The sequence below is a fragment of the Elephas maximus genome, chromosome 7 (assembly GCF_024166365.1).
Source record: "Elephas maximus indicus isolate mEleMax1 chromosome 7, mEleMax1 primary haplotype, whole genome shotgun sequence".
In the NCBI taxonomy this organism is placed as follows: Eukaryota; Metazoa; Chordata; class Mammalia; order Proboscidea; family Elephantidae; genus Elephas; species Elephas maximus.
This window is the reverse complement of record NC_064825.1, coordinates 38,355,753-38,378,562: the sequence shown is the minus strand read 5'-3', so window position 1 is coordinate 38,378,562 and position 22,810 is coordinate 38,355,753. Positions and strand designations below refer to the sequence as shown.

The following is a 22,810-nucleotide window of genomic DNA, read 5'->3' as shown; positions in this document are numbered from 1 at the left end:
TTTCATTTTGATGGTTGTTTTGTAGTTCAGATAGATTTTGGGTAAGGGGATGGAAATACCTGAAATGAACGAGGGTGAGAGGATTGTGCCCATGTACTTCAAAAGTACATCTTTCTTCCAGCACTTGCACCCCACTATAAAAGAGCTATTGTTGTATATATGTTTCCTATTGATGTCGAATTGATTCCAACTCATAGTGACCCTATAGGACAGAGTAGAACAGCCCCGTAGAGTTTCCCAGGAACACCTAGTGGATTTGAACTGCCAACATTTTGGTTAGCAGCCATATCTCTTAACCACTATGCCACCAGGGTTTCTGTTTCCTATACTAAGGCAGTTATTCTCAGTCTTGTTATAAAAGCTAAATTTAAATCTAATACAATTCCCAATTTATCTGTAACTTATCTATAAATCTCATACAAGTTTTATCATGTTAGTGAAACAATAGAAATGAAAAGGATGTAAAGAGAGAATTCTATTTTGTTTCCATGCCTGAGCAGTACCTTCTGAGATGGAATGCCTCAACTTGGAAACTACTAGTATACTTAGTAAGAATATGAGATTTAGAATTAAAGTCTGTGTGCCTTGTTTGTTGCACGACCTTGATCAAGTTAGTTAACTCCACTAAGCTTGTTTCTTTAGCTGTGAAATAAGGATAAAACCACCTAAGAGGATTGCTGGGAGTATTCGCTGTTATGCAGTCAGTGGTACCCAGTATTCCACAAAATGGCAGTCACTAGTTTCAGTGTTGGTGACCATAACCTTTTCCACTGTGGTTTTTTTCTTTATATTAAAAAATTCTTTAAAACTTGTAAAATGTTATGTATCCAAACTCTTTAATTTTGACAAGAGGGCATCATGTGTTGAATTGCTTTTCAAATATGGTGCAGGGATTTAACTAGCTCTTGCCTGGTCCACTTTGTCATCAAACAGTATGAAAGGGCAGGTTAGGCTCTAGTCTGTGGCCGTAGAACAGGTGAAGGTGGCTAATCCTCTTAGAGGCTTCCCACCACCCACAGAAAATGTCAAAAAGGTTTAGTGTTCTCAGAAACTCAGTGTAAATGATGTTCTCAGTGTACCCATAATCAAATATTAAAAATACTAAAAAGGTTGGGTTAATGCCAATCAAGATTTATTCATATTGTTTATTCTACAGGCGTTTAACAAGTACCTTATATGAGTTAGCCCTGTGCCTACAGGTTCAAAGATAAGTACCATGTACCCTTCTGAGAGCTTACAGTTTAGTATAGGAAAGAAATATATACAACAATATAGCTGTTTTGTAGCAGGGTGCAAGTGCTAGATGAGGGATGTAGTTGTGTGGTACACAAGGGCACAAACCTCTCATCTTCCTTCATTTTGGGTATTTCCATCCCCTTAACAAAAATCTATCTGAGCTACAAAGCTATGATCAAAATGAAGTCTCACTGGAAAAGATACAGGATTTAGAAATAATGGGCATAGGTTATGTTGTGTATGATCTTTTTGTTATTGTTGTTAGGAGCTGTCAAGTCGGTTCTGACTCATAGTGACCCTACGTACAAAAGAACGAAACACTGCCTGGTCCTGCACCATCCTATCGTTGGTGTTTGAGGCTGCTGTGGCAGCCACTGTGTCAGTCCATCTCATCGAAGGTCTTCCTCTTTTTTGCTGACCCTCTACCAAGCATGTCCTTCTCCAGAAACTGGTCCCTCCTGATAACATGTCCAAAGTATGTGAGAAGTCGTCTTGCCATCCTCACTTCTAAGGAGCATTCTCGTTGTAGTTCTTCCAACACAGATTTGTTCGTTCTTCTGGCAGTCCATGGTATATTCAATATTCTTCACCAACATCATAATTCAAAGGCATCAATTCTTGAGTCTTCCTTATTCATTGTTCAGGTTTTTCACACGCATATGAGGTGACTGAATATACCATGGCTTGGGTCTGATGCACCTTAGTTCTCAAAGTAACATCTTTGTTTTTAATACTTTAAAGAGGTCTTTTGCGGCAGATTTGGCCACTGCAATGCATCTTTTGATTTCTTGACTGCTGCTTCTACGGGCGTTGACTGTGTATCCAAGTAAATGAAATCTTTGACAACTAAAGTCTTTTCTCCATTTATCATGATGCTGCTTTTTGGTCCAGTTGGGAGGATTTTTGTTTTATGTTGAAGTGTAATCCATACTGAAGGCTGTAGTCTTTGATCTTTATCAGTAAGTGTTTCAATTCCTCTTTGCTTTCGGCAAGCAAGACTGTGTCATCTGCATATGGCAGGGTGTTAATGAGTCTTCCTAAATTGTACCTTTATTAACTGATAAAACTGATAATTGGAGAATACAGTTTGTATCTTCAGGCCAGTAAGCTTCCTATCACTGAACCTCAGAACTGGACACTTACCCTGTTCCAAATATCATTGTACTGGGACAGGGCTCATTCTGCAGAGGTTGATCCTGATTCTATAGAAGCAGAACAAAATGAATGCTCTTTGCAGACAGGATGGTCCCACAGAGGAGGACAGAAGGGGCTGGGCTACTTAAGCCTTGTTTCTTCTTCCAAACTTAAAATTAGGTAAGTCACTTTACTTCGCCATGGGCGGAGACGATGAGGGTACCAAGAGCGACAAGAATGGTATGCTGTTGGAGTTTTCTTCACATAATATTCCTTCAATACTTTAGTATATTTTAACCAAAATAATTTGTTTATTGTCTGTGTTCTCCACTACGACTGTCAGCTCCATGAAAACAAAACCTTTGTACACACGGGGACTACCATGTTGCTTGGCACAGAGTAAGCATTCGTTTTTGTTGAGTGAACAAATGCACCATAGAGTTTGCATTATACAATGGACTTTAATCTTTATGGTTCTTATTTACTAATCCAATAAAAATTAATCTACAATGTGCTATTAATAATATAATCCATCAGTTATTCTGTATAACCTTGTCATTTGTTTTGTTACAAATAGTTATAAATATCCGAAGTATGGAACAGTCAAGAGTGGTCCATATGGTCCAGTGAGACTCAGGGGCTTTCCATCTAAATTTGCTTCAAAGGTATAACTGCTGAGTTGTTTTCAAAACAAAAATCTTCTATTTACATTTTAACATTATCCTGTTGTATTCTTAATTCATTTTTATCTTAGAATCCTCTTGTCAAGGCATTTGAAATCTTTTGAAACGTTTAGCACTTCCTGGCCTTGGCTTCTTGATCTGGATAAAACTAAAGAGACGGAGATGAAAATGAGATTTTGTAATTTCTCTGAAATTACACATGCATTATTAATTGATACTGTTAAATAAAAAACAATAAGTAGACCAAATAAATAAAAAAACAATAAGTAACAACAAAATATTTGAATTTCCCCCTGAGCTTCTTGAGTTGGGATCATGTATCAACAGATGTTTGCTGAATTTAAGTGACTCATTAATAAAAAATAAAAGCTTTGCTGTAATAAATTTATGATGGGTTCCTGAAGTGGGGATTAAATGTTTTTTGTGAATCAAAAATTTGAAAAATTCATTCAGTAATCAGAGCTCAATATTTAGCAACTTTACAGATTTCATACTAATTGTTACACACTTGCACCAGGTCATACATTATTTTAAAATACATAATTTTAGTTAATTACCCCCCCAATCGTCTCCAGCTCTGTAAGTCACTTTAAAAATCCAACCAACTTTGTTATAATAATCTTTTATTTAATATGAAAGTGTAATTATACAATAGTCATCAAGAAAGTTGAATACAGTATGAAGTACATAGGCTTGGGAGTAGTTTTCAAATCTGTAGCACATACCAAAGAAATCCAATATGACTTACACAGTTGTTCAGGCAAACACAAGAAAACTTTGGTTTAGTTTCTATAAACTATCAACAGGAGGACAAAATATGCTGCTTAAATCCATCAGGTTTTGAATACCAGCTTTTCAACATCACAAAATAAAGATAAATAAGACTTCCTATTATAAAACAGTTCTTTTTAGCCCGTAAGTGCTTTGAATCATCTTATAGTTAGTTGTTGCCGCAGCTGGTAATGCTCGCTGACCACGCACCGACCCTTGGTGTAGTGTTCTAAGAAGCCGAGGGCATGGTAATGCTCGCTGACCACGGGCCGACCCTTGGTGTAGTGTTCTAAGAAGCTGAGGGCAGCAGCAGCAGCAGGAGCATAATACAGCAGTCTGCTGGTTATTTCCAGAATCTATAAAATCCCAAGGCTATTGCGAGGCAAGTAAACACTGAGGCTGTGAAAAGAAAAAGCTATGTTACAGGCCATATATTTGTGTAATTCTGCAGAGATAAACAGAATAATGTCATTTTCAATCTAAATAAAGAGAAAAAACAGAGGAAATCTAAACCATTTTCTATCTTAGGTTTTTCATTCCCTAGAAAATTAAAGAATATCCTTAAGGGCAGGATTAATACTGATTCTTCTTAAAAGCTTTCTGAATTTTAAACTATAATAAGATGGCAATAACTTAAAAAATGTAAATTATTTGTTAGAATCTATGAACACTATTTAAAATCATTATTAACATTAGCATTAATCACAATTTCTTTAAATAATTATAAACTCTAGATTTTATGAAAAATGAAAGACTTTCTTTCTTACCTATGTTAAAATATTACACACTTAGGTTAGTAAATAGACATCCGTATTATCCATAGAAGAAAATTTTAATTGTCTTTTGGTACATTTAAAGATAATTTCTCTCATATTTATAATCTTGAAATTATTAAAATTTACAAATAAAAAAATGAAGTTTTAAAGAAAACTCTGAAAAAAATTTCAGTGAGGTAGGAGTTATAAGGCAGAAAAAGCATCAGGTTTTAATAGTTAATACACTACCTGCTCTTTATGTTATATCATCTTGGATAGATGTTCTCCCAGCTTTAAGAAGCTGAATCAGAATGAGGCTTTTAGGGACTCTCTAGTTTCTAGTTTGTGCAAACAGCCATGAAAGGATTTTTTTTTTTAAAGGTGACTCTCTGATAGGCAAATTTCTTACGACTAAAAGACACAAGAAATTAGCTTTCAAAGTAAAACTATCCTAATTATCTCATTTGATCCCACTACTTACTGAAACTTGGTTAATGACAAGATTATTTCCTTAATTTTAGGAAATAGGATTAGGTCTTTCTAGGGTATAGAGGGCAGCTGGGCATTTGAGGAGGAAAAATAACAGTTTCCTGTCTTGTTGAAACTGGGCAATTATGTATTATTCCAACTAATTTCACTACTCACTGAGTATTTACTACATGCCAAACAGTGTTCTGAGCAATTACATACATTATTTAAGCATTATTAATACCCTACAAGATTGGTGGATTATCCCCATTGTATACATGAGGCAACAGGCTCAAACTTACACTGTTAGCAAATGGTGGAGCCAGGATGCAAGCCTAGATGTACCTGACTCCAAAGCTTTAAAAAAAAAAAATTTGTTATCTTCATTTGTACTGTGTCACCTGAAGGACTCAATCTAATCTGTCAATTTCTGAGCCACATAGTAGCTATCTAGGTGACTGTATCTTTTGTTAACTCATACAGCTAGTAAATTAAGCTGTATACTTCCAAATGAACACTTACTGTGAGGGAGGTATTTAATTCCTTTATTAGAGGACCAATACCACAGTTATTACTGCATTTAAGTTCCTCTCTCATTCCTGTTGTCATTGTGTGAATATACTATCAAATCTATTCTTGAGATGCTTTCTAAATTCAGGTGGGATATGCTCAAGGTCATACTTTGGCTCTCGTTGGACTTGTTCTAATTTTCTTGAGTTTCAACTTGAACTTGCATATGCATAACTGATGTTCTGTTCTGCAGTCAGTCCCTGGCCTTGTTCTGACTGAGCTTTTCCATCGTCTCTTTCCACACGTGTAGTTTTTGATTCCTGTGTATTCCATCTGGTAAGGTCCACATGCGTAGTCGCTGTTTATGTTGGTGAAAAAAGGTATTTGCAATGAAGAAGTTGTTGGTCTTGCAAAATTCAATGTGATTTCCAGCACTGTTTCCATTACCAAGGCCATATTTTCCAATTACTGATCCTTCTTTGTTCCAACTTTTGCATTCCAGTCACCAGTAATTATCAATGTATCCTGATTGCATGTTCCATCAATTTCAGACTGCAGAAGTTGATAAAAATTTTCAATTTCTTCATCTTTGGCCTTAGTGGTTGGTGTGTAAATTTGAATAATAGTCGTATTAACTGGTCTTCCTTATAGGCTTATGAACACTATCCTATCATGGACAGTGTTGTACTTCAGCATAGATCTTGAAATGTTCTTTTTGACCATGAATGCAATGCCATTCCTCTTCATGTTGTCATTCCCATCATAGTAGACCATATGATTATCCAATTCAAAATGGCCAATACCAGTCCATTTCAGCTCACTAATGCCTAGCGTACTGATGTTTATATGTTCCATTTAATTTTTAATGATTTCCAATTTTCCTAGACTCATACTTAGTACATTCCACATTCCAATTATTAATGGAGGTTTAAAGCTGTTTGTTCTCATTTTGAGCAGTGCCACATCAGCAAACGGAGGTCCTGAAAGCTTGACTCCACCCACGTCATTAAGGTCAACTCTGCTTTGAGGCGGCAGCTCTTCCCCAGTTGTATTTTGAGTGCCTTCCAACCTGAGGGGCTCATCTTACGGCAGTATATGAGACAATGTTCTGCTGCTATTCGTAAGGTTTTCACTGGCTTATTCTTTTCAGAAGTAGATAGCTGAGTCCTTCTTTCTAGTCTGTCTTAGTCTGGAAGCTCAGCTGAAACCTGTCCTCCATGGGTGACCCTGCTGGTATTTTGATACCAGTGGCATAGCTTCCAGCATCACAGCTACACACAAGCCCTCACAATACGACAAACTGATAGATGGGTGGGGGGAAAATATATTACTTTTTTTAAAAAGAAAAATACTACTTAAATAGGGTATTCTTTCTAAGTCTTTGGAACCCTGCAATTGGGTCATGTCATATGGTATTTGACAAGCTCATTATGTGATAAATAATCTAGTTTTCAGGTAGTTTCTGTGGCTCAGTGAACTGGATTCAAGGCAGGAGGTTATTTTTTTTCCTTGCTTGTTATGGTTTTTAATTGCTGTATCTACTTAAGGATCTTTGTTGTTAGTTGCCATCCAGTTTCTTCTGACTCATGGTGACCCTATGTGTGCAGAATAGAACTTTTCCATAGGGCTTTCAAGGCTATGACCTTTTGGAAGCAGAACACCAGGCCTGTCTTCTGAGGCAGCTCTGGGTGAGTTTGAACTGCCAACCTTTTGGCTAGTAGTCAAGTGCTTAAACCTTTGTGCCACCCAGGGACTCTCTGTAAGCCCACTCAAATCCTTATGAAAATACATAAACAATACAAATAAAATTTTCACTTTTTCAATTGTGCAACACCTAGTTTATCCTTGCATTATTTTGTACTTATGTTTTTATATTTCTCTGATATTCATATGCTGTTTTCTATTACTAAGTTGTGGAGTTGTCTGTTAAACTTGTATTCTAAGACTAGAGCCTTCTTTAAGCACTGCAGGAGACGAAGCAGAAAAGCAGCTGTTATAGCTCCTCTTTTTTTTCCTGTGGTAACATGGTTACATTGGGAGATAGACGCTATCAGGTCTGAAAGTTAAATGACAGTAGTTTCTTTCTCTGACAAATAGCCTTACCTGCAAGATAACGAATTGTCTCAAGTTTGTTAGATTCCATCAGTGTTTTTAAAGAAGCAATTTCAGTGTCAATTTTATTACTGGTCTCTGAAATAACACTTTTGGTTTGGTTATCCTGTAGTAAATAAGAATAAATAAGACAACTAAATTTTTTCCTTCTATATTATGAACAAAAAAATTTTACATTAGAAACTCTCACTTCAAGGTTAAGTATACATTACAAAAGTCTTATTTGGGCAAACACAGTAAAAACACGATGGTATGAAAAAATAACATTAAATGAACATAACTAACAAAACACATTCCTTCTATTTTGATATCTGGAGACCATTTCTTAGCATTATCATATAATGAGAACATTCTACTAAAAGCCTCATGGTAAGATATAAAAGTAGATAAACCGGGAAGCAAAAATTTTAGTCAAAGAACCATCACTTTATGTGTATAAAGTCCTTAGGATACCATGGCTAAAAACTTCAAATATATTTTGCGAAAGAAAAAAAATCAACCAGGTTTATAATATGAACTGGTATCAATACTAAAGGAAATGGCTGAAATATGTGATGAGTAACACTGAATGTTACGTGTATAGGAGCCCAGGGATAGGAGAAATAAGATGGTACCTAGAGCTCAAAAACTAGCTGTGAGAGAAACTGCTGATATCCTTGTTTACCTCCTGTATCTGCTCAAGAAGTAAGAGAAGAGAATGGGACCTTGCCTTCTATGAAATTACAAGCAAAAAACAGTGGTGTCTCTTCTGTTAGATTGTAGACCAAATGGCTTTTAACTTTTAAGAAAAGTATTAGGCTGAGTCAGAAAGCTGAGTTTTAGTCAAGCCACAGAGATTAAGTAATTAATATAATTTAAAATTCCTGAGAAGGTAAGCAATAGGAATATTGAGTTTAGAACCTAGGTTCATATCCCAGTTGTACCACTTATTAGCTGTGACCTAATAAGCACTCAATAAATATTTACTATTATTAAAAATTTAAGACAAATATTTATCATTTAGTTGTCATTTAAATGCCAATTGTGAATCATTTTTATGAATATAGTGAATTCTTTTAAAAAATACTTATTTTCTACATAAAAATAATTTAGTTATTAAAAAAAAAAGTATGCTATGTAGAAAGCTTGGTTCTGACTCAGAGGTCACAGTTCAGGTACTGCTATGCACCATCCACCTGGTGGCACATTCCCAAAAGTGCTGACTATAATAGCTACGAGGAGATCATGGATTCTATAGGGCTAACTTTTAAAGTCCAAACTTACCAAATGATATACATAAAAGCAGTTATACAAGGCAAAAGATCGGTTCAAGAGAGAAATTTTTACATAATAGCTCACCTTTTTGGTGAATTCGGTGGTTGCTTCCATAAGTTTCTTTTCTTGATCTGTAAACTAAAGGATATGAGACAGTAGGAGATTAAAAAACAAACAAAAAGACTAAATTTAAGGAATTAAAAAGGAATAAGTAACTAAGAAAGTAAGTTCAAAAGCACATTACCATATCTGTTACTCTGCTCCTTTCTAGGTTGATGTCCAGTTTATTATCTGCTCTGATTCGACTGGTTTCATTCTTTAAATATGATATTAAAAAGTGACTTTTTAATCAATATTTTGAAATTAACAAAATATTCTGAGGTAGGAAAAAAATTTCACTTACTATCAGTTGCTGTTTAACTTGGTCTAATTCAACTTTCATTTTCTAGGTATAAGAAAAATGACATACAATTACCATTAAAAGCCTATATTATGATTGATTCCGAAATTCTGAGGCCCTGGATTAGTGAAATGTGGATGACCTCTTGGATTTCTAAGGCAGAATTTGAGGGGGAAAAAAAAAAAAACTAAAAAAAGAACCAAAAACCAGTATATTCAGAAAATAATTCTTATGAGGAAAACATTAGAAAATGCATTTATCTTTCAGTATTAAAGTCTATTTAAAAAATAATTTTCTAACTTAAAGTTAAGCTAATAGATTAACGTAACTTAAAATTCTAATTTAATTATAAAAACACATTTTTCTCTTAAGCGATGAAGACAACTAGTACATGATCAAATAAAGTAGAAAATGCCACATTACTTTCAGTTCTGAGAACGTTATGGACCATACCAGAAATTCTGTATAATGTATAGAGCTCAAAGATTTTCCCCTTTATGCAACTTTTATTTATATAAGATACAGCTCTTATTTAGAAACCCTGGTGGTGTAGTGGTTAAGTGCTATGGCTGCTAAGCAAGAGGTCAGCAGTTCAAATCCACCAGGTGCTCCTTGGAAACTCTATGGGGCAGTTCTACTCTGTCCTATAGGGTTGCTATGAGTCGGAATTGACTCGACAGCACTGGGTTTGGTTTTTTTGGTTTTTTACAGCTCTTATTCTTCAGTATACAAAATATTATGATTTACACACAAAAAGATCAGATATGGTTAAATATACAGTAACCTTACTCCTCACTTATCAATATGGTTAGGTTTCATAGACCAGGTCATTTATGCCGAGAGCCAGGACCCAGTCTTCAGCACCAGTAGGGTACGACCTCCCCCTTCCTCCCCCGTCATTCATTGCCTGTCGGGGTAGCTGCAGGAGCATCTTGGGCCCCCCTTCCCACCACCACAGACCCCATGGAGGTTGGGGGTGGTGGGGGTGGGGGTTGGGGGTGGCGGTAGTTGCCCACTGCTTCCAGAGCAGCAGAGGCCAACCACCACCTTGCCACACTCCAGGTCTCAGCATGGATCCCCACACTTCACCTCTCCACCTCCCACTCCGCTGCCCCTGAAAACTGGCCTCCGGCCTCTGCAGCAGACAGCTCCCAAGAAGAGACTTTGGAGCCCATGACCCCCCTCAAACCCTGCCACCTTCTTGCAACCTGGCTGTCCTGCCCCCTGCGCTCACTGCGGATGGCCGGCTCCTCTGCTGGCTCTTCAGCCTGAGAAGTAATATGAACTGCTGGCAGCCCATGTGGCTTCGCTTCCTCTCACAGGCCTCCTCCTCCTTCCCCTCTCGTTAATGTGCAAAACAGTCGGATAAAACTTTTTTTTTTACTATTGTTTTAAATTTGAAATATCGGCTAATGAGATAGTAAGTGAAGAGTATGGATATATCTAAAAACTTGTTAATAACCATGTACAACTGCTATTTGTTCCTATTAACCTGTTTAGCATGTAGGACACCTGTGCAGTCAGTTACTTTATTAGTAATAATTTAAAACTTGTATCACCTCGTTCTCTGCTCTCAGATTTGCAAATTCACTTTTCTCTAGGATGACCATGTCTTTCCTAATGGAGTCCAAATGAGCCATTATCTGTTGTACTGTTATTTCCTAGAAAACAAAATAGAAATAACTTAGTGACCTGTAGAATGCCATCCCTTTACGGAATACGGAATTGTTGTTTTCATGAAATTTAAAAGTATAATGTTGCTTGACTAAGTAAAAAGCAACTTATAAAACCTATACACATGGAATACCAAAATGAAAAGGAACAGAAGATTCAAGGAAGAAAAAGTATTTTCCAGTGTAGAGAAATAAACGTCTAGGTCTTTTGATGAAAAGAATCTCAATAAAATGCTTAGCTTTTGTTGTCTTTCACTGTTTTGACTTTGAGGGCTTTTCTACCATCAGAAAATTCCAGGGTACTGGGTAAGATCTGAAACCCTGGTGGCGTAGGGGTTAAGAGCTACGGCTGCTAACCAAAGGTTGACAGTTTGAATCCAAGGCGCCCCTTGGAAACTCCATGGGGCAGTTCTACTCTGTCTTATAGGGTCGCTATGAGTCAGGATTGACTCGGTGGCAAGAGGTTTGGATTTGTTAGGGGGTAAGATTTAGAAGTCAGGTAGTAAAACAAAGTAGGTAGAAGTATGGTTTAAATAATTACCCTTCATCAGTATAGCATAATTATTTTACTTAAATTCCTCAATATTCTGACTATATTTGGCACTACAAAGAATATGTAAAATGTGCCCCTTACCTGACAGATTTGTAAGTTTTGGCTTTGCTAGGGAGGGACATTTTTGTAGAATGATTTAAGGCAGCCTTACAAAGAAAATAAAACTTATCACTGAACTTAAAATCAGGTAGCTTGCTAATCATCATTTATCCTTCTCAGCAAAAGAAAAAGTAGATGAGTATATAACCTTAAAAGGAACCTTTATAATGGTCTATAAACATACAAAACAAAACAATAGGAACTCCTATTTTTTAAGTCACAATTCGTGGCTGGGGTACACTGTTGGCTGCAGTCATCCATTGATTGATTTGACTTTTAGAAAACAGAAGCTGTAACAACAGTTCCAGACACATGACCAAAAAATGACTCAGTCTTCAAAGGGTCTGGTATGCACACATCTTCCCTGTTATAGATTGAATTGTTTCCCCCCAAAATGTGTGTCAACTTGGCTAGGCCATGATTCCCAGTATTGTGTGGTTGTGCACTATTTTGTGATCTAATGTGATTATCCTATGTGTTGTAAATCCTAACCTCTATGATGTTAATGAGGCAGGATTAGAGGCAGTTATGTTAGAGAGGCAGGACTCCATCTACAGGATTAGGATGTATCTTGAGTCAGTCCCTTTGGAGATGTAAAAGAGAATCAAGCAGAGAGGAGAAGGACCTGATACCTCTGATAAAAAGGCACAGGGAACAGAGCAGTCCTTTGGATCTGGGGTCCCTGGGCAGAGAAACTCTTAGACCAGGCAAAGATTGATGACAAGGACCTTTCTCCAGAGCTGACAGAGAAAACGCGTTCCCCTGGAGCTGGCGCCCTGAATTTGGACTTCTAACCTCCTAAACCGTCAGAAAATAAATTTGTTTGTTAAAGCCATCCACTTGTGGTATTTGTTACAGCAGGACTAGGTAACTAAGACATTCCCCAAGAACAATTTTCAGATGATGGTACAGTCACGTAAGTGGAATTAAAAGTGTGAGTTCTGGAAGCAGGCTATGTTTGAATCCAAACCCTGAGAGAGAATCTGGTCAAGTTATTTAACTTCTTTGACCTTCTCACCTGTAAAATGGAAATAACAACTCCTGCACCTTATAGGGAGTCCCTGGGTGGTGCAAACAGTCAAGCACGTGACTACCAGCCAAAAGGCTGGTGGTTCAAACCCACCTGGAGGCACCTCTGAAGACATGCCTGGAGATCTGCTTCCAAAAGGCCACAGCACTGAAAACACTATGGAGCAGTTCTACTCTACACACATGGGGTTGCCATAAGTCAGAATCGATTCGAAAGCAACAAAAAAACACCTTAGAGGGTTGTTTTGAGGATTAAATAAGATAATGGATGTAAAATGTTGAAAACAGAACTTGGTACAGGTTAAACCAAAAACCTGTTGCTGTCAAGTCGATTCTGACTCACAGCAACTCTAACAGGACAGAGAAGAACTGCCCCATAGGGCTCCCAAGGAGCAGCTGGTGGATTCGAATTGCCGACCTTTTGGTTAGCAGCTGTGCTCTTAACCACTGCACCACCAATTAGCACTCACTAAATGTTAGCTACTATTACTGCCAATGGGACAGGGCTCTAATGGCTGCATCAGGACAGTCTGATTGCAATGTTTTGATGCAGAGGAATTTTAACTTAAATAATAATCTCATCATAGTAAAACTTTTTATTTTATGTAACAGACATCTCTGACTCTTACGTATTCTTCCTAACCCTCACCCATTATTACTGGAGAGGGAATTAATTTTCTTTTATTCAGTTCTGCTTCAAATATTCATGAGAATTATTTCAGAAGTCATTTGGAAGTAGCCTCCAGTGGTCAGTCAGTCCTTTCCCCCAAAATATCATTATAAAGGATTTCTACCAGATTAAATAAAATGCATTTATACGGTAAAATCCATGAAAGCTGGAATCTGTGTAAGGTGGAAACCTGTCAGAGACGGAATAGGCAAATATTTCCCACTAAAACGAGTAACGGGGAAGTGGTAACACCGCACCCGTCAAGGGCAGAAAGCCTGCAAGACTGGAAAAACATGGCTGTTCACTGTAAGAACAGTTGAAAATGTAATTGTGAGAGTAAGAGATTATATCGTGGCCCTAAAAGTCTCTCTTCATCCCCTTGCACTCCTTTAAATATAGTTTGTGACCAAAAAGCCTATAAAACAGTATAGGTGTCCATCTTTAAAGTAGTCAAATCTATTAAAATTGTGATCACTGTACTACTGTAGAGCCATGAGACAATATGAATATAATTCAGATTACAAGCAAACTTAGAATATAATCAAATTCTCAGATTTAGAAGACTTGATTTAGGGTGCTCCTTACCACCCCTCCCCCCACTTTAAGTAATACTTTCATTGTGTTTTTTTGGTGAAAGTTTACATAGCAAGTTAGGTTCCACCAAACTGATCAAGGACATTAGTTACATTTTTCATACTGTACCAACATTCTCTTTAATTCTGTTCTGGTTGTTACACTTCTAGAACTCTAGTTTCCCTGTCCCGTCATCTTCTCATTTTTGCTACAAATTAAATGTTGACCTTTTGAACTCATACAAATGGTTTTTTAGTAGAACACTGATCTTCTGTGTGTCACTCTGCTTATTTGCTAAAAAAGGCAATCTCAGGGAATAGTTCTGGCTCAAGACTTAAAGAGTATCTCAGGATGACAGTCTCAGGGAGTCCTCTGGTCTCAGCTGGTCCCGTTAGTCTGGCATTTTTTTAAGAATCTGAGTTTTGTTATGCACTTTTTCTCCCATTCTATCTGGATCATCTATTGTGACCCGGGTCAGATCAGTCAGCAGTGGTAGCCAGGTGCCATCTAGTTTTTCTGGTCTTAGGGTAGTTGAGCTCATGGCTCCCGTAGGCTAACAGCCTTATAGACTTGTTTCATCTCAGAGATTTTGGTTACCTTCTTACTCTTTTGCTAGGATGGCCGTGAGCCTCAGCCCTGTCCTTCATGTCATCTCTGTGCTTTATTCAATCCTAGAGGTGGGGTCAGCAATGGGGTTATTTAGCCTCAGGGATGGGATGAGATTTTAGCTTCACACACTACTTGGTAATTTAAAAAGTCGAGTTTAATATTAAAATTCTTATTTCCAATCCTACATTTTGGGTATAAGATTAAATGGGCCTGGCAGCCATAAAAATTCTACAAAATGCAGTTTCAATTCAAATACTTATATTATGTTGTTGTGTGCTGTTGAGGTGATTCTGACTCATAATGACACTACAGGACAGAGCAGAACTGCCCTACAGGGATTCCTAGGCTGTAATCTTTACAGGAGCAGATTGCCAGGTCTTTTGTACCGTGGAGTCGCTGGTTGGTTCAAGCCAGACCTTGCAGTTAGCAGCCGAGTGCTTAACCACTGTGCCACAGAGGCCCCTTATTATAGGAAACCTTAAAACTTTAAGAGTAAATTACTGAAAATGTCAGTAGCTCCTTATAGCTCTTTCAGGATAGCTCAGAGCTTTGGGGGAATTAATTAGATGCTTGGTTTTCTCTTTATTGGATTTGGTAGTCTGCTACAATCCTGAATAAATTAAGCTAAAATAATGTATACACAAATTTACAGTAAGTTAAGTCTAGAGGTTGAATGCTTTTAATTCTAAAAGTCTAACTGGAAATTTTAGTAAAAGTCTTTAAAAGGTTTAGAATCCTCCATGACCCTTAATGTAATGAAAATTTACGTGAGATTGTAATTTTATGTTAGAATCATAATTTCTGTTTCTGCTGTTAAATATTTATCTGAGAAAGAAAGCCTAAATTTGAAAAATTAAAATTTAAAAAATATAATCATAGGAAGAAAAGAGGTGAGTTAATTCAGGATTGAAAGACTGAATTTTTATTCCATAGTTAAGCTCCTTATATCCTTATTTTTTTATCCTTTGTATAAACTTAATGCTTTTTGTTCCAATGTGCATTTTAATTGTGAACATTTTAAAATTCATATGGCATAATAAGGAAAAGGAAAGGGTTTTAAGAGCAGAGCTTAATTAGAAAGCCCTGGAGTTGAATCCTTGCATACCACAATCACAACTCTTACAAATTATTCAATCCCTTTGAGCCTCACTTCCCTCAGTGGCAAAATAGAGTAATTCTATCTACTTTTCCAGGTTGTTAGAGGGATTACGTGAGATAATATATAAGAAGTACTCAGCATTGTGCCTCTTAACATCTTAAGTGCTTAGTAAACAGCCACTAAATATGACCTGCAGGATTTGTGTATCCAGTCAAATAAAACCTCTTGGCTAGGTGATTTATGATATCCCTCCCAGCCATATAAAAGTCCCCTTTAGCTTTTTAAGTCTATGAAAATTAACCAGAACATAAATATGATTGCAGTAAGAGTATTTACTATATAGGAAGGTTAGCTCTTCTACTATGTGAGCCTCTAGGCGGGGAAAAGTTGTTGCACTAACAATTTACCACCATCTCATGATTCAAACACTATAATCTCACACAATTAAAGATCTTGCAAAATCCTATTCTCTGTATTACTATAATGTTGTCATTATTTTAATTTCTATGTTTCTACCTTTACTAAAGGTTTTATAAAATTTTGGGGCCCTGGTGGCAGAGTGGTTAAGCATTTGGCTGCTCACCAAAAGGCTGCCAGTTCAAATCCATGAACCCGCTCCTTGGAAATCCTATGGGGCAGTTCTCATCTGTCCTGTAGGATCCCTATGAGTCAGAATCGACTTGATAGCAATGGGTTTGGTTTTTGGGTTAGGGAGCAGAGCAAGGAAGATGGGTGGGTGGACAGAGTTGTGGTTACCAAAAAGATGGTCTACTGAAAATGTCAGAATTGAAAAAAATGAATGTATTACCTGTTGAGCTTGAGTGACCATTTCCTTATAGATAGTATCCAGGCTGACATTCGATAAACTCCTTAAGGCTGATACAATCGTTTCTGCTTGTGCTTTGTCAAATCCTGTAAGCAGCAAATAGGTATTTATATATTTTTTAAAAGTCCACATTCTTATGAGAATAGATGGAAAAATTTTCCTCAACATTTAAATTATACTTTTAAAAAATGTTTATAATTAAAAAATTTGACAGATAATGCTAAATTACTCTCTAAAAATACTCTAAAATTTCAATTCTCACTGGCCTGTTTCCCTACATCTGCATCAACACTGATATTACTTGTCTTTATTACTGAATATGTAACAGGAATTAAAATGATATTACATTGTTATTTTAATTTTTACTTAAAACCTGCATTTCCCTGGTTGGTAGTGAAGTCAACCATCTTTACACATATTTATTAGTTATTTATATTTATTGTATGTGAACTGTTTATAGCCTTTGCTCATTTTCCTATAAAAGTGTTGAGCTTTTTCATAAGAACTCTCTATATATTAAAGAAATAGGCTCATTGTCATTTGTGTTGCTAATATTTAAAATTTTATGAATGGTATATATTTTATATATTCTGATATACAGATTTAAATGTTTCTGGAATCACATCTTTCACTGCTTTAAAGTTTTATGTTTCATGTCCTCACTTGGAGTATAAAAATAGTCTATATTCTAGTAATTTTTGTAATTTTGTCTTTCATTTTTACATTTAGCTTTTACTCTATCTGGAATTAATTTTTTTAGGAAGGGAATGTATTTTTTCCCCAATGGCTCATTTACGTCATTTATTCATTAGCCCTTCTTTTCCTTAATTTAAAATGCCTTCTTTATCACATGCTAAATTCATATATATACACACATACTTATGTATATATATACGTTTGTGTGTGTGTACATATACGTATATACATATATATACACACACACAAATGTTTCTGAAATCTGTTCTATTTTATTAATCTACTTTTCTATTCCTATAACGATAGATTTAAATTACTGTTTTGATATCTGGTTTTTTATATATATTTCTTTTTTTAATATTCTTGCATATTTGTACTTCCACATGGACTTTGGTATCAGCCTGCAAGCATTATAGTTTTTCTTTTCTACATACTTGGAAGCATTCTGCATATATAATTTTATATAATTATTTTTCACTTAACATATCCTGAACACTTCCCATATCAGTAAATATTCTTCAAGCAATACCATTTTTGATGACTGAAAAATATTCCACTGTACAAACAGCACTATATACTCCTCACTTATTGACTATCTCATCATCTGACATTTGCCATTTACGACAACAGTAAAAAATCTACTATCTGACAGTTCTGCTCATTAATGATATATACCTGGCAGTAACCAACTCTGTGGGTAAGGTGAGAGTTAATGCTGTGATGGTTAAGGTTATATGTCAGCTTGGTTGGGCCATGATTCTCAGTGGTTCGGCAGTTACGTAATTAGACAGTTATGCAATGATGTTAATTTGGCAGTTACGTAATGCTATAGTCATCCTCCATTTTGTGATCTGTGACCATCTTCCATTTCTGTATAATGCTGATTTTCCCATAACAACCAGGTCTTTGGAACCTAACCATGTCTATAAGTGAGAAGTGGGTATACTATCTAAATAGTCACTCCCAACTGATCATAATAGTTATATTGTCTTGACTAGGTAATTTATTATTGTATGAGTATTGTTAATTTTCTTCTTTCAAGACAGTTATGTTTCTCACCATGAGTTTCCAAGTCCTGAACCAATGCATGGGTATCAAAAGTTAATTTCCTTTGCTCTAAAGGAGTTATGTCCACTCGCCTGACATCATATTCTTCGTTGGTTGTTGTGGTTAAGAAGTCTGAAAAGAGAAAATAGTGTTTTTTTCCTTATATTAACTAAGAGAGGTATCACATTTTAGGTTCTAAAGCATTTTTCCCATTTTCCAGCTCTTCTGTAATGTTATGAGTTCTGTAATCTCAAGCAAGTTAACTGACTTCTCTGAGCTCCTGACTTTTATCTGAAAAATTTCTAATACATTATTCTGTATACAGCATTCAAAAAATATTTCCTTTCCCACTTTTAGCATTCAGAAATGTCTTATTTGTTAAATTAGTCTAAAATCACAATTTAATATACATCAAATGCTTTGGGTATCACTACCTCATCTCTAATTACTGCAAGTAGAAACTGCCCAACTCTCCTCATTGCTCAGTAGAAGTCTTTTGTACAGCTACAAATTTTTAATACATATATCCCTATCGAAAGTAGCCTTCTCTACACCCATTCTTACACATCCCAAAATTTATTTCCTACATAATTCTCAGCTTTAATCTGAAATAATCTTGCTTGCTTGCTGTCTGTCTCTCTGAGCCAGAATATAAGCTCTATGAGGACTTGACTGTCTTTTTCACTGCTGTACCTCCACACCTAAAACAGTGCTTGAGACACAGTTGGTTCGCAATATTTTATTGCCGAATCAATCAATTTTAAATTCTGGAGTATTTACTGGTGTCAACACAGGAGCCCTAGGAACAATTTCTCGCTTTTGAAATAACCTTTTGTCCTCTTTAAATAAATTCCCAATTTTTAACCTAGACACAATAGTCCTTTTCCACAATATACTGCTAATGAATTTAATTAAAAGACATTTGCTTTTGAGGATAATTTTGTCCATATACAACTTCATCACTATTGCTGTGTATTAATTAAGTGAAAGAACTTCTAACTGAACACAAGTACTGTACTAGATACTTTAATATTACCATGGCAAAGTAGTATTATCCACATTTTAAATATGAAAACTGAGCCTAGGTAAAAGTAAACAGATTTGCTTAAGGTCACAGAACCACTGGCAGAGTCAAGATTCCAATTCAGGTTCATCTAACTCCAAAGCTTATGCTCTTCCTGTCATCCTATGCTGTCTTTCTTATTTATCCTAAGCCACTTAGTATGTCCAGGTACTTAAAAGACATAGCTGTAACCTCGGGTATTATTTTTCTAGTATAGCATAAAGCAAATGTGATTCCTTTCCATACATCTTCCCAACCAGTTGAATGGTTGGAGATTCAAGTCTACCCTGAGGCACCTGAGAAGCTGCAACTGGTTTTAGTAAGATACTAAAGATACTTTAAGATAAAGTCCATCATAATGTGGACTCATGTTGAACACTCAACTCTGTAACCAAAGACTTCTTGTGAATGGCCTTGGCAGCTAAACAGCTGTTTTATAGGTGGGAGGTTAACAACTGCAGTCTTAACTGCAACTGGATGGTGTGAGTAAAATGAAAAAAAAATTTAAATACGGCACAAATAAGTGTGGAGGTGGGAAAGGGACGGATTTGCTTGGACACTGTTTACCTGGCACTGATGATTCAGGAAGGTGAACAAAGAATGCTAAAGTTGGTACAAAGTACCTACTTTATGGATAAAGTGTTTGGGGAAAAAAAAAAGGACCCTGGAAACGTCTTTTAGAATAAAGTCAGATATTCTTCCGGACACAATGCAAACAGCAGTGTGGCAGGTAAGAGGGGACTTTTAGGCCACCACCTAATAACGGTGTAAGTTTAATAGGCCCTCAAATACACGTATTACTTTACCTTTGGTACCGACAGACCTGCAAAAAGGCAGGGACTACCGGCCGCATTTGACAGAAAAGGGTACACCAAGCTTTTAGAGAATGGCTCTCAGCACAGAGGTCCTCGGTCCTCTTTCCAGTCCCCGCCCTTCCCGCCCCCGGGTCCAACATCTGGGTCCCCAGGGCCAGGGGCGGGCAGGAGGAGGGCGCGGCACCCTTGCTTCCCCTCGCCAGAGGCTGCACGACATCATTTCCCTACAGTACAACTTGAGCATCGGTGACACGCCGCCTTTTCTCACCTCTCCGCACGGCAGGCGAGAAACGCCTACAGGCAGGAGAAATCCGGTAGCCCCCGCTGCCTTCACAGCGCAGAAACCGTAAAGCCCAGCAACTCCTCATGTCCCCAATTCTCCCGTTGGCAGGAGGCGGCGGAAGTCTGGGTGGCTCACGCTTAGGCTTTTGGGAAAGATAGTTCGGTCACCACAGGGATGCTGGGAAATGTAGTTTTCGGCCGGACTGAGAGCCCCTCTTGCGCGGTCCGGAGAAACTGGGCCTCTTTACCGAAAGAGCACGTTTCAGTAGCATGGTTCAGAGCTGTTCCGGCTTCTCCCACCACCCTTACCCACTCATACACACCGTTACCGCCCTAAAAAAACGGGACCTTCTCGGAGAACCGTCCGACGCCCGTTTCTTGGCTACGAAGTGCAGGCCACCAAGAAACTGCCCTCAGCCACCAGCCGCCCTGCGCTTGGGTCGGTGGGAAGCAGAGTTAGATCTAGCCGCATAGCAACCTGGGACTTGTAGTCCTTGGCCGCTGAGCGCCTAAGCCCACAAGACCTTCTGGGAAATGTAGGCCAACCAGCGGCTCGTCCTTCCTGCTGCACCATCCTGGTGCTTCGCCCTCTAGTGCACGGGAGGGCAAACATTATTAGTTGCCTTAATTCCTCTCTTCAGGGAAACTGAAGTCCTCGCTTTCTAAGGTAATTTCAACCGTCTGAATCAAGTCGGCGGCAATGGATTTTTTTAGTTTTACCCACTCAGACTTGAGTTACTTCAGACTGTCCCACATGGTAAAATGCTGTAAATAACCGTACGGAGTTGTTGTGATGCTCAAATGTGCTAATATACGTGAGCATTCTGTGTAAATCCTAAAATGGTGCACAAACGTTAGGCTTTGGCGGCTTAATTATTCTTTAAAGGCTGAAAACAGCTATCGCTAGGTTTCCCTACCTGTGTGTATTCAAAACTTACTCTGTGAGTGTTTTCTATACAACAAGCGCCGTTGTAAGCACTGAAGCACATTAGAACTTGATTCCCTCCAGCAAGGGCTTGAATAATTCATACAGAGAAAATATAAATGGCTATTAAAAAATTGGAAAAAAGAAAGTTTAATCTCACTAGCAAAAAAAAAAGCAAAACATAAATATACATCACTTTCACCTATCTTTTTTTTTCTTTAATAATAACGGTCAGTGCTGGCAAATAATGTAATTAAGTAGGGGCACTCATGCGGCCGGCAGGAGTGTAAATTAGTACAAGATATTGAACAAAAATTTAATAATATATGTAAATCTTTAAAAAGCAAATATCCAGAATTCCACTTCTAAGAATTTGTTCTAAGAAAATAAGAGCGGTGGCTAAGAATTGTAAAAATGACTATTGAAAAGTTATTTATAATAGTAAAGGAACTGGAAATAATCTAAATATCCAAGAATAATTCAATTACTTGAAGAAATGTAACCAAGTTGGAATATTACACAATCATTAAGTATTATATTTTTTAATAATTTTAGAGCCAGGAAAATTCTTATAATGTTAACATATATATTGTTGTTGTTAGGTGCTGTCGAGTCGGTTCTGACTCAGTGACCTTACGTACAACAGAATGAAACACTGCCTTGTCCTGCACCATTCTCACAATCATTGCTGTGTTTGAGCCCATTGTTGCAGTCACTGTATCACTCCATCTCATCGAAGGTCTTCTTTTTTTTCTTGACTCTCTACCTCACTAACCATGATGTCCTTCTCCAGGGTCTGGTCTCTCCTAAAAACATGTCCAAAGTACGTGAGATGAAGTCTCACCATCCTCGCTTCCAAGGAACACTCTGGCTGTACTTCTTCCAAGATAGACTTGTTCATTCTTTGGCAGCCCATGGTGTGTTCAATATTCTTCACCAACACCATGATTCAGAGGCATCAATTCTTCTTCAGTCTTGTATGATTATAATTCTTTTAAATGATACAGTCTCTGCTCTGGAGGAGCTCATGGCCTAGAGGGAGATACCCGTTGCCTTTGAGTTGGTTCCAACTCATAGCATCCCTGTGTACAATAGAACAAAATGTTGCCCAGTCCTGCATCATCCTCATCATCACTGGCATGTTCGAATTCATTGTTTTGCTTGTTGTGTCAATCCATCTCACTGAGGGTCTTCCTTGCCCTTACAGGCCCTTTGCCTCACTAAATGCGATGACCAAGTTCTCTAGAAATTGATCCCCCTAATGACATATCCAAAGCAAGTGAGGTGAACAATGTTTTGTGGTGATCTGTCTTAGTTATCCAGTGCTTCTGTAGCAGAATGGCACAAATGGATGGCTTCAACAAACAGAAATTTTTTCTCTCAGTCTAGGAGGCTAGAAGTCCAAATTCAGGGCACCAACTAGAGGGGAAGTCTTTCTCTCTCTGTCTGCTTTGGAAGAAGGTCCTTGTCATCAATCTTGCCCTGGACTAGGAGCTTCTCAGCACAGGGTCCCCAGGTCCAAAGGACA

General features: G+C 37.4%; 2 protein-coding genes across 2 annotated transcripts in view; one reads left to right on the top strand and one right to left on the bottom strand.

Moving 5' to 3' along the window:
* Window positions 1–22,810, top strand: part of ANKRD42 (ankyrin repeat domain 42) — a gene marked incomplete at its 5' end in the record, with an annotated part of 101,595 nt that overhangs the window by 76,868 nt on the left and 1,917 nt on the right. The window lies entirely within an intron of this gene.
* On the bottom strand, window positions 2,888–20,812 carry CCDC90B (coiled-coil domain containing 90B). Its single transcript, XM_049889636.1, has 9 exons — window positions 20,344–20,812; window positions 18,210–18,329; window positions 16,437–16,540; window positions 10,883–10,984; window positions 9,327–9,368; window positions 9,168–9,239; window positions 9,008–9,061; window positions 7,661–7,775; window positions 2,888–4,223 (listed from the first exon to the last, which is right to left on the bottom strand). Exons 1-9 carry the CDS (start codon window positions 20,441–20,443, stop codon window positions 4,168–4,170), a joined length of 765 nt encoding a protein of 254 aa, XP_049745593.1. The 5' UTR covers window positions 20,444–20,812; the 3' UTR covers window positions 2,888–4,167.